The 11,152-nt window shown below is 65.2% G+C and overlaps 3 protein-coding genes across 3 annotated transcripts in view; 1 reads left to right on the top strand and 2 right to left on the bottom strand.

Annotated features, from left to right (window-relative positions):
* Window positions 1-2,443, top strand: part of H696_00062 (hypothetical protein) — a 4,512-nt gene extending 2,069 nt beyond the window's left edge. The window contains exons 6-8 of the mRNA XM_009493892.1: window positions 63-282; window positions 332-1,138; window positions 1,345-2,443. Of these exons, the coding sequence (XP_009492167.1) occupies window positions 63-282; window positions 332-1,138; window positions 1,345-1,443 (1,126 nt within the window). The 3' untranslated portion in view covers window positions 1,444-2,443. The remainder of the gene's footprint in view (window positions 1-62; window positions 283-331; window positions 1,139-1,344) is intronic.
* Window positions 2,420-6,303, bottom strand: H696_00063 (glycerol kinase). Its single transcript, XM_009493893.1, has 14 exons — window positions 5,975-6,303; window positions 5,570-5,772; window positions 5,322-5,428; window positions 5,106-5,183; window positions 4,671-4,993; window positions 4,401-4,501; window positions 4,220-4,325; window positions 4,064-4,131; window positions 3,802-3,925; window positions 3,597-3,675; window positions 3,425-3,521; window positions 2,967-3,196; window positions 2,655-2,807; window positions 2,420-2,559 (listed from the first exon to the last, which is right to left on the bottom strand). The coding sequence occupies exons 1-14, from the start codon at window positions 6,185-6,187 to the stop codon at window positions 2,486-2,488; spliced, it is 1,956 nt and encodes a 651-aa protein (XP_009492168.1). The 5' UTR covers window positions 6,188-6,303; the 3' UTR covers window positions 2,420-2,485.
* Window positions 6,304-7,201: 898 nt separating this feature from the next.
* H696_00064 (hypothetical protein) overlaps window positions 7,202-11,152 on the bottom strand; it is a gene marked incomplete at both ends in the record, with an annotated part of 4,866 nt that continues 915 nt past the window's right edge. Inside the window, 9 exons of the mRNA XM_009493894.1 lie at window positions 7,202-7,682; window positions 7,932-8,286; window positions 8,420-8,573; window positions 8,779-9,069; window positions 9,175-9,739; window positions 9,923-10,210; window positions 10,366-10,513; window positions 10,626-10,737; window positions 10,837-11,130. Of these exons, the coding sequence (XP_009492169.1) occupies window positions 7,202-7,682; window positions 7,932-8,286; window positions 8,420-8,573; window positions 8,779-9,069; window positions 9,175-9,739; window positions 9,923-10,210; window positions 10,366-10,513; window positions 10,626-10,737; window positions 10,837-11,130 (2,688 nt within the window). The remainder of the gene's footprint in view (window positions 7,683-7,931; window positions 8,287-8,419; window positions 8,574-8,778; window positions 9,070-9,174; window positions 9,740-9,922; window positions 10,211-10,365; window positions 10,514-10,625; window positions 10,738-10,836; window positions 11,131-11,152) is intronic.

The following is an 11,152-nucleotide window of genomic DNA, read 5'->3' on the forward strand; positions in this document are numbered from 1 at the left end:
CCTCCTCCTCGCTGCCGCGCCCGCCTTTGCGACATCGCCCCCACCCCCCGCACGGGAAACAGGCGCGTTATCATGGCCCTGCCGCCCACGCTCTACCCGACCATCGAGTTCTGCCCGCCGCTTCCGGCGCCCAAGATGCATCTGGCTCAGCGCATGCCGATGGGCTGTGTCATCAAGACCATGACCTTCTTCAAGCGCCCGTACTGGCGTGAGAAGGGTCTCTCCGGAACCATCATCGACGACCAGGGCCCGCTGGCCTTGACTTACGACGATTGCCAGCCGGTGCGTGTCGGCCGGGCGCGGCCCTCCTCCCCCCCCCCCCCCCCATCAGGATGGCTCCTGCCCCGCGCTGGTGGGCTTCATCGTGGCTGGGCGTGCTCTCATCGAGAGCAGTTCCCTCCTGCTGCCGGAATGCCCGGCATCACAGGCGGCCGCCGAAGAACAGCGCCGAAAACTGGTCGAGGCCCAGTATCGCTCGATCCTGGGCGAGGACATAGAAATCACGGGGTATATAGAAAAAGATTGGTCCTCCGACCGGTTTTCCGGCGGCTGCTACAGCGGCGTCTTCATCCCCGGCACGGCCACCCTCCTTGCCGGCATTCTGGCCACCCCCCATGGGCCGATCCATTTTGCCGGCACCGAAACCTGCGACGTGTGGTTCGGCTACATGGAGGGTGCCATCCAGGCGGGCGAGCGCGAGGCCTGCCAGGTGGCCCTGTCACTTGGCCTGCCCTCGTTGCCCATCTCCACCTACCCATCGATGTCGCAGTTGAACAGCCCCCTGTCCAGTCGGTCCCCCTCGTCGATGTACCTGTCGACGGCCGCTCAGTCGGACTGCCAGTCGTCGCCCTCCTCCTCGTCCGCCAGCGACAGTGAGACGTCCTCGCCGCTGGGCTTCGACCCGAAGGCCGGCGCCCCGTTGTCGGACAAGCTGGCCGGCACGGTCCCCGGAAGCCCGGTGCTTCCGAGCGCCAGCCCGTCGCTCTTTTCCCTGGCCGAGTCGGATGCCTCGTCCCCCTCGGACGAGGAGGGCTATGAGCCTCAGCAGTGGGCCGACCCGGAGTATGTGAATTGGGCTGCCAAGGCCGAGCATATTCCCCTCTGGCCGTACCCCAAGATCCAGTACTGGCTGCCGAGTGTGCGTTCCGTGCCTTCCCTCCTGGCGCACGCCTACCTTGCGGTCTGGCCCCGGGTCCTGCGTTCCCTCCACCTCCGTCCCCTGTCTTCCCCTCCTGCCTTTCGTTGCTCAGCATATGCCGACACTGACTCTGGTGGTCGCTTTCGCGTGGCGGTTCTCTTTGGGACACTCGCGTCCATCGGCGGGGCGCGCACGCGCGGGTGCAGGTGTCTACCCTTGCCAAGATGACGGTTGGCGCGTCGGTGGTGGCCCTGGCCGCCTCGGCCGTCGCTGCTGGCGTCATCCTGCGCAGCCGTCTCAACTGATTGAACTTGGACCCTTGCGCCCTCCTTCTCCCCTCCGCGTCTGTGGCACTGCCCTCCCACCACCACCACCACCTCCTCCTCCTCCTCTTCCTCTCCCTTGCCACTGGCCGATGTTGGCGCATGTGTAGATATGCGTCAATGTCGGTGGCAGGCGGGGTCGGTGAGTGCGTGTGCGTGTGCGGGTACGTGAGCCGGGGGCCGCCCTTGGCCAATGACTCGGTCCGGGCGCATGCCATCCTCCCCCCACCAGATGGCATGTGCCCAGCCCGCCGAGTGTCATTGGCGCCGGCCAGCCCGCGAGGCAGAGAGGGCGCCGACCGGCCAGCCAGCCAGCCGGGGCAGGGACGGAGCATGCCCGCGTGACTGCATGTATGTGTTGTCGTGCGCGCGCGCGTGTTTCTCCATGCCACTGCGCACATGCTCCACTTGCCAATGCTGTCCCTCTCCGCCGGTCGTGGCAGCTTTCGTGTTCCTTCTGGCCTTTTTGCTGCCAGGGGGGTGTACGGTGCGTGCTTGTCCTGCTGCGAAGATCTCCTCCTCGCTGCGCGCCCTCCCCGCAGCGGGGCGGTCCTGCGCCCGGGGTGGCGGGCGGCCCTTCCGGTCGCCCCTGTAGTAGGATAGCCATTGGGGTATCATCGCCCTCCGCCGCCTTCGCCGCCGCGCCACGCGCGACTGCCACCGCGCCACCACCGTCATCGTCGACACCTTTGCCACTGCCATTCCCCCTAGCCCGTTAAACGCCTTTATATTGACCGTTTTCCTCGGGCTGCGGGGGGAGGGGGGGAGGAGGGGGGTTGTGCTTGATCTCTTGTGTACACGGGGCTCCAATAAACGTCAGATGTGGTCTATTGCCAGGCGGGAGAGCGGATGCGCTCGGGTGGTCTTATTTTGTTTGCGTCTTTTCCCCCTTCCCAATGGCTCCCCTCTTGTGAGGAGATCCGTCCGGCCATCCCCTGGGGTACTTTTTTTTTCTGCAGGGGGGGGGGGGGGAGTCAAGGCAGAAGTCGAGAATGTGCGAGAGGGAGGGATCCTCTTCTGCTGCTCAAAGGCGAGCAACCTGGTCGCCACAGGACCGGGCGATGGCTTGCTTCCAGTCTTGGCGCATGATCTGGCACTCTGTGTGCGGTCCACAGCGAGGGGTTAGTCACAAGACGGGCGCGTCCGGATGGCCCTGCGCCTGTTGTGCGTGGGGCAAATGCACTGGCACGTACTCTCGGGAGCGATGTTCGGCCGGAAAGACTGCCGGCTGCCCAGGAGACTGGCCTGGTCGGCGTCCGGCCCGGTGGCATGGGGCCAGAGGCCAGCACCAACGCCGGCCAGATATGCCGCCCCGAGGGCGGTCACCTCGCGCATGTGCGGGCGCTCTGTGAAGAGCCGAGGAGGGAGGCGGAGCATGGGATGCATGAGAAATGGCGTCCCACGGGGTAGGGGCTTGATTTGAAACAGGCCGGAGGGGAATGAGGGAGAAACAAAAAAAAGGGAGGGAGGGGAGGGGGGGGGGGGCGGAGGAAGAAGGCACGCACCGACAGCCACGCCGGCCAAATCCGACTGCAGCTGCACCAGGAAGTCCGAATGCGTGACACCGCCATCCACATAGAGCGTGGTGTCGGGCTGGGCACTCGAGTCGCCTGCCGCCGACGCGCGGTCCATCTGGATGGCATCCAGCACATCGCACGTTTGGTGCGCGATGGCCTCGAGCGCCGCACGGCAGAGGTGCCTGCGGTCGGTGAACTGCGTGAGCCCGGTGATGATACTGTGCTCGGTGAAGGTAAGATTGTCAGAGCCCCGGGGTTGGTACATGAGGCGGGCGTGAGCATTCACGCGCGCGCGCATACACACACACACACACACACACACACACATACACACACACACATACACACACACACACACACACACACACAAGCGTGTGTGGGCGTAAAAGCAAACTGGGAAAGATGCAAGAGATGAAGGGGGAGGAAGTTCCAGGGGGGAGACGCACCCCTGGGCATCTGAGCGCCAGTATGGAGCAAAGAGACCGGAAAAGGCCGGCACAAAATGGACCCCAGCCGTCGTGTCAACCTCAGCAGCGTATGTGCCTGGTGGTGGCCCAAAAGATGTCAGTGGCGGAAGGCAACCCAGGGACCAAGGAGGTGGAGACCAAATCGACGCACTAATCTCCTCGGTGGTATTGACCACACCCATCTTGTCGCGAAGCCAATCGAGAGCGACACCGGCGCACGCAACGGAGCCCTAACAAGCAAGCAGGAGACAGCATGGGGGTCAAACGAGAGGATGTCCAGCATGCACCTCCGGAGTCAGATGGGGGCGGTGGCGATGAGGGGGGCCGGGTGGGAGATGCCTGGTGTATGGGCGCACCTCGATAGCATAGGCTGGCGGGGCGGTGGGACCCATCTGATAGGCCACCGTGGTCAGCAGGCCATGCTTGGAGAAGACGGGCCTCTCACCCGTGTTGGAGAGAATGAAGCAACCCGTGCCATAACTGGGGGAAAAGGGGGAAAGAGAGAGAGGGAGAGGGGGGGGGGGGCAATAGGGACCGTCAGAGAGACCGTGCAAGAAAGAGATGACCGCCCAGGTGCCATGGGCGGAAAGAAAAAAGAGGAGGCCGGAGACGACGTACGTGCTCTTGGTATCGCCGTCAGCGAAGCAGGAGTGTCCAACCAGAGCGGCCTGCTGGTCACCAGCGCACTGGCGAGCAGGAAAGGGCGCATACGCGGAATCAGTGGGGGGGGGGGGGGGGCATGTGCGGCAGTATGTTTAATTGGTGAGCGCGTACGCCGGAGAGGGGGATCCCCGCCAGAGGATGGTCCTTCGCGAAGTGGCCATACACCTCGGCGGAGGACCGGATTTCCGGCAGACACGCAGGGTCGATGTCGAAAAAGCTGTGCTCGAGTCAGCGAAAAAAAAAAAAACAACGGTGGGTCCGGTTGCAAGTCGAAAGGCCGCTGGCAGCATACCGGCAAAGGAGGGGGTCCCACTTGAGCGTTGACAGGTTCATAAGCATTGTGCGGCTGGCATTGGTGACGTCCGTAACGAAGGAGGCTCGCCCGGTCATATTCTTCGCAAGCACACGCACCACGGAGGGGGGGGGGGTGAGGGAGAAATGGTTAGAGAGATCATGCCGTATGTGTGTGTGTGTGGGGGGGGGGGGGCGAGAGGGTGCACGGAGGATTGTCCTCGGCAGAAAAGGCGAAAGGAGGGGAGGAGGGGCCCAATCAAGCACGCACCCAAATCAGCCAGCTGTCCACGGTCGACACGCAAAGGTCTCCGCGGGCGCGGGTGTCGGCGATCGGCCGCGCCTTTGCGCCGGGCTCCGCCTCAGCATCCACCAGCCAGCGCCACTTGAGGGCCGAGAAGTAGGTCGCCAGGGGCAGGCCACACAGACGCTGGAAGATGTTGCGCCGGGAAAAGTCCGAGTCGGCGCGCGGGGTGGCCTGGACACCAGCGGCATTGGCAGTGTCCCGCTCCGCCGGACTGAGCGTGTCCAGGAAGTCATTGGCCCCGGCAGTCAGGCGGTTGACGGTGCCCACCGTGCGGGTATCATTCCACACTGCCGGAGAAGAGGGAGGGGAGAATCGAGGAGGAGGTTGGAAAGGGGCGCGGGTGGGCGCAAGAGAAACAAGAGAGTGCCGGCGATGGAAGGAGGAAGAATGCGAACACACCAATGGCAGGACAGAGTGGATTCCCGGTGGAGCGGTCCCATACAACCAGGGTCTCCCGCTGGTTGGTCACACCGACGGCTGGGGGTACGCCACCAGACAGGGGTGAGAGGGGGGAAGAGAGGAGGACGCCGGTCCGAGGGCGGGTGTGAGTGGTCACCGGAGGTGGAAATGTGCCTCGCATGACAGGGAAGCACATGTCCGGACATGGCGGCATACCTTTGATGCTGTCCTTCGGAAAGCCGAGCGCCTCCATGCTGGCGAGGCAGGCCGCGATGCAGCGGTTCGCCGTGTCCAGCAGGACGTGCGGGTCATGCTCCACCCATCTGGCAAGTTTCAGGGGGGTGAAAAAAGAAGAGGAAGAAGAAACAGCGACACATTAGCCAGCGGGGAGGGGGGGGAGGGGGGCCACATGGGAAAGGGGAACACTCCCCGGGCTTTCCACGTCGCAAGAGCAAGGAGCGCACCCCTCCTTTGGCAAGATTGAGGAGAACTTCTCGTGATGGCTTGCAACCATGGCACCGGCGCGATCGAAGACAATGAACCGAGTGCTGGTGGTGCCCTGGTCAATGGCACCGACAAAGGGCAGGGCAAAGGCACGGGGCTGTGATTCGGGAGCCGCGTCCGACGCCGGGGTGTGGCTGGTCATGGTCGTGCTGGAGGGGAGATTCTTCAAGGGGATGGCGAGGCAACACCATGCAGGACAGAGTCCGAGGGGGGAGGGGGGAGGGGGGGGGGGGGCATCAGCCAGGGATATGAGCACACAGGCCGGTCCGCCGTGCGAGGCCCGGCAGCGCCAGGCAGCACACAGACGAGGGCATCTGGAGCCAGCAGGAGGTGCGGGCCATGCGGGAAAAGCGAGGGAGACGCACACTGTAGTGCCGGAGACCGGTGCCAGTGCAAGGGGGCCGGGCGGGAAAGCGGCGCGAGCGACCGGGGAGGACACTCGGGAGGAGTGCCGAACCAAGAGGACGACAGGTGAGCTGGCGCAGGCGCGTGGGGGCGAGAGTGGAAGACGAGGTGGCTCGATGCGAGGAGACCACGATCCGTGAGGCCGCGGCGATAGCTCGCTCAGCTCGGAACATAGGCGGCGCCAACGGCGAGGATTGGCAGGGGGAAGCGAGGTCGGCTTGAGAAGGGGGAGGGAGGAGCGAGAGATGAGCAAAGTGCAGGGTGGTTGGGCTTGAGAGGTGGGTGCCGGGGTTTGCCTGAGGCAAGGGGCCGGGGCAACATCTCCGCCCTGCCTGCTTGAGTAGTCGCATCGTCCCCTCGTGCCCCGGCCCGAGGGCTCCTGCTGGCCGGCCATGAGGACAAACGACGAGGAACAGGGCCAAGGGGGGGGGGGAGCGGGGCTCGGGGGGCCATCGATCGGGCGATCTGGGTTCGGGGCTGGGGGGGGGGGGGGGGGGGGGGGTCCCCCGAGGGGGGCGCCCGCGCCCCCCCCCCCCCCCCCCCCCCCCCCCCCCCCCCCCCGGGGGGGCCAAGAAAGATGGCCTCATGCGTTGGCACGAGGGCGGACGGAGCCCGGGTCCCAGCCAGCTGCCGAGTCCCTCCAGCTTCCTTGGTCGGCCGGTGGAAAAGGCGGCTGAGGAGGGGGGATGTGCGCCCGGCCCCTGGGGTGTGCTCTCTCGGCCTTCCTGTCCGAGGTGCGTGTGGGGTGCGCGGCGGTTTGGCATGCCGCCTGCGAAAAGGGACCGCGGATTTGAACATGGTTGTAGGTATATTATTTTTGGGGCTGAGGAGACGCGCGCGAAGGAGCGGATTCGGGGACAGGGCGTGTGGATGGAGAGGGGAGGGAGGGAGGGGGGAGGGGTCTGTATGAGGAAAATGGGGCATCGCGCGCGTCGGCGAGGGGAATCCGCCGGCCCGCGCCTTGCCATTCGCGTGCGCGGCAAATGTGTCTCTCCTGTCCCTTTGTCGGTCTCTGCAATGGTGCTCCCAAGCTGCCAGGAGCATGGTGCATCGCACACCGCGCATGGGCCGGCCGTGTGCCCGGCGCCATGGCACCCCCCGGCGGGCGGGACAGCCCACTTGCTCCCACACAAGGGGGGGGGGGAGACATTTCACGTGCGAGGCGGCAGGCAAAGGCCAGCTGGTCATCACACGACAATCGGGCTTCCGCTGGAGGCACTGCCCTCGGCGGAGGAAGTCAGCGCAGCCAGCTTCGGCGAGCCGAGCTTGCTCCGGCCAGCCGAGCCGGGCGGCGGCCGGGTGGGCTTATTCCCGCCGGCGGCGCTGGCCGACTTCTGAGACATGAGGATCTTGTCACCCAGACTGATGGCGATGCCCTGGGTCTTGGCGCGAATGCGAATGTGGCCGACAATCTTCATGGCGCTGCCACCGGTGGCGGGACCACCAATGGGGCCGAGGACCGGCGAGCCGGAGCCCAGCCCGGCAGCCAGCGGGGCCGCCGCGCTGGTTCGCTCGAGGCTGACATTGGCCAGGCAATCCTCGCCGAAGATGGACCGCGCATACAGGTTGGCTGCCAAGAAGTCGCACTCGCCGGCGGTGGCGGCCGCCGGGGTGAGGCACTTCATGTTGGTCGACTTGACCAGCTGGTTCAGGTAGTCGTGGAGGTCGCTGGGTTGTTTTGTTGTTGGGGTTTGGGGTTTTTTTTCCCCCCCGGCCCCATTCAGGTGTGGATGTGTGTCAGCACATGGAGGATCATCCAGCCGAGCATGTGGATTGTGTCCGGCGGGAGCAAGAGAGAGAGAGAGGGAGAAAGAAAGAAAGAAAGAGAGAGAGAGAGAGAGAGAGAGAGGAAAAGGGCGACCGGCTTCCCTGGGCGTTGGAGCAGCAAGGGCGCCCCCCGCGCGGTGACAGACGCACGTAATGTCCGTCATGACGGGGATCTTGTTCTCCCACTCGAACTCGGTCCACATCCGGCGGAACTGCGACTCGGGGATCTGAATCGGCTGGATGTAGTCCATGACATCGATGCGAATCTCGTGCAGGACCACCACGCGCGAAGCCTCCGAGGCAGAGGACGAATCGTAGGAGATGTTGCCGAAGATGACCCCGGCCTCGGTGGAGGACACCTTGATGTGGGCGGTCATGTTGCAGAAGTCGTGCGGCGCCAGGACATGGGACGCCGGGCGCTCGGCCAGCTTCAAGTCGCCAAGGGTGGCCAGCTCGATGGTGACATTTTGAAGGGTGCTGCTGGTCTGATTGACCACCAGAATGTCTTCGGGGCGCGTGCGTGCACAGGCACGTGGTGGATGCATGTGCATATGCATGGCCATCCATGCATCGGGATGGGGCCCCGGGTCAGACGCAGGCAGCCATGAGCGGCGAGGCAAGAGGCAAGAAACACGCACCGAGCAGGATATCATACTGGTTGACATGGACATACGCCTCGGCGTAGAGGGGGTCCGAGTGGCCAGTCAGCTGGACCACGCGGCTGAGGTTGGAAACCAGCTCCTGGGCGGCCGCGTCGTCGGCACCGATGGCCCGGTTGAGATCGGTCTCATACTGCCATACGACGCCGAAGGCGCACCGGCAGCGGGGGGGAGAGGAGTCCAGGGGGGGGCGGGGGGGGGGGGCTCGGCGTCAGATGTGTGGCCCAGGGCGACTCGGCGGGGGCACAGCAGGCCAGGGGAGCCGGGGAGGAGACGCGAGAGAAAGAAAGAAAAAAAAGAAGAAGATAATAGATGCATCAATGGAGAGAGGGACAAACCTGATCTTCGGCATTCTCCACGGTCTTGCGGCTCTGCAGCTGGCGCAGGGACAGCCGGGTTTCCGGATGGTCGGCCCGGGCATCGGACTGCTCGCTGGCCGTGGACTTCTGGGCACGATGCTGCTCGGCCAGGAAGGTGGAGAAAGCCGGCCGGCTGGAGAGGAAGGCCTGCTCGGCCAGGGCATTGGGCTCGGTCAGCAGCCGAGCGCAGCCAGACAGACGCTCATACGCATCGGCGTCCAAAATCAGGTGCTGGTACAGGTGGCTGCCCTCGCCGGACTGGATCCCGGCCTCGGTGGCCGAGGCCGACAGGCCGGCCGTCATGTTCAGCGTGTCGCCACCGAGCTTCAGCAGAGCCCCGATGATGCGGATGGCCGAGGTGTAGAACTGATCCACCAGGCCCTCATTCAGGTCCGCGTGCGTCGGGCCATCCGAGAGGGCCGCCCGCAGGCGCAGGCAAATCTTGGTCACGGCCGCACCAAGAGCACTGGCCAGGTACGGGTCGCCGTAGAGCAGGAACGACCGGAGCGGGGTATCACACAGCACACCCGCCGGCACGTTCAGCGCCACGCAATAGTACCCGCCAGCGACGACCGAGCTGCCGGTCACCTTGTTCCGGGCCGAATTGCCGGTGGCCGAGGAGGAGGTCCCGCGGCCGAGGCCGGACGCGGTGGAGGCCGACACAGCCGACGACGCGGAGCCCGAGGACACCGACCGGTTGTCCTCGAAATCGGTGTTGTCCTCCTGGTTACCGGCCTCCTCGACGGGGGCCTCCAGCGGGAAGGGGCCAAGCGAGCGCTCGAGGGCCTCGAACAGCTCCGGCAGGCGCTCGACCGGGGCAAACTCGCTCAGAACCCAGAGGACCCCCTGGAACACGCGCGACAGGCGGATCTCCGGCAGCTGGGCAATCAGGCGCTGGGTGACGGCATCGCGAATGCTGACGTTGCGTTCGGCGGCCAGGCTACGGACGAGCGGGGGCGACGAGACGCACGTGCGCGCGCGTGCACACACACACACACACACACACACACGGAGGGGGAGGGGCCCAAGTATGTTAGACCCACCGAGGGGCAAGGAGAGGGCATGGGGCACGGGCACAGAGAGCCAGGCGGCGGAGCAGGAGCAAACCCCAGGCAGGACGTACCGAACAAAGTTCACAACATCAATGGCGGTGTCGCCGCGCGACTCGCCGATGAGATCCATCAGAAGCTGCAGCGAGGATGAGAGCACGGTCTCCGGGAAGCGCACCGCGCACGAGTGAATCACCTTCACCAGGGCCTGGCGGTAGATGATGGACGACTCGTCGTTCTCCGGGGCCGAGCTGGTCCGAGAAAGCTCCTTCCGCAGCAGGACCACCGCCTCGGTGACATGGCGCAGCGGGACCATGGTGATGGCCAGATCCAGCACGCGCAGGCGGACCTCCAAGTCCGGGCTGCCGCCGGTGGCCAGGGGCACATGAGCGCGGTGAGTGACTGGGCGACGGCCGCGAGGCCATGCACATGCCACCAATGGCACGAGGGGGACAGGGGGATACACAGGCGCATGCGGGGGCGGGCGGAGGGAGAAGCAGCAGCGGTGAGTGCATACCTGTTGAGGATCTTCAGCAGGTCCAGGACCAGGTCGTCCAGAAGGTGCGGATGGCGGCGCTGGAGCTCCTCCACACGGTTGAGGACAATCAGCTTGACATTGTTGTCGGAGTCCTTCATCACCAGGTCGATGTAGGCAGAGGCAGCGGCTGCATGGGGGAGGGGGAGGGGGGAGGTCAGTGCACCGGCAATGTGTGCGCATATGTGTGTGTGTGTGTGCGTCTGAGGGGGAGGGGCGGTGGTCCAGGCATGTGGATGTACCCTTGACAGCGGCCGGAGCGCGGGTGATCGACATGAGCGTGGTCGCGCTCTCATACTTGACAGTGTGCGACTGGGACTCCAGCAGCGCAAAGATGACCTTGACAAAGACGGCCTGGGATTGTGCAAAGGGAGGGAGCAGAGGAAAGTCAGGGAGAGAGGGGGGGGGGGGAAAGGGGGCCGGGTGGAGCCGGGCGGCGGGTCGGAGACGCACACGCTCCGAAGGATTGGAGTGGCAATACTTGCGGATGAGCTCGATGACGGCCAGCTGGAAGGACTCATCGAAGGTGAGGACATGCTCGATGATGGACCGCAGGTAGTCGATGGCCAGCGGCTGGTCGCAGTTGATCAGCAGGTAGAAGGCGTTCTTCCGGGTGGTGGCATCGGTCTCGGTGCGGATGAACTTGGCAATCAACTCCGGCGCATCCGGCACCAGGGTCGAGTCGAACTTAAAGATTGAGTGCAGGGCCAGGACGGCGTTCTTGCGGACGTAGCTCATCCGGTGCTCCTGCGCGAGGGGGGGGGGGGGG

Source organism: Fonticula alba (genome assembly GCF_000388065.1).
Source record: "Fonticula alba strain ATCC 38817 unplaced genomic scaffold supercont2.1, whole genome shotgun sequence".
Taxonomy (NCBI): Eukaryota; order Rotosphaerida; family Fonticulaceae; genus Fonticula; species Fonticula alba.

Bases quoted from the DNA above. Each gene is read 5' to 3' on its own strand.
- H696_00063 (XM_009493893.1), bottom strand. From the start codon at position 6,187: ATGTTCCGAGCTGAGCGAGCTATCGCCGCGGCCTCACGGATCGTGGTC. The intron at 3,926-4,063 runs GTACGTCGTCTC...CTTTTCCCCCAG, and splicing joins GACGGCGATACCAAGAGCAC to TTATGGCACGGGTTGCTTCA. The intron at 3,522-3,596 runs GTGCGTCGATTT...GGCCACCACCAG, and splicing joins CAATACCACCGAGGAGATTA to GCACATACGCTGCTGAGGTT.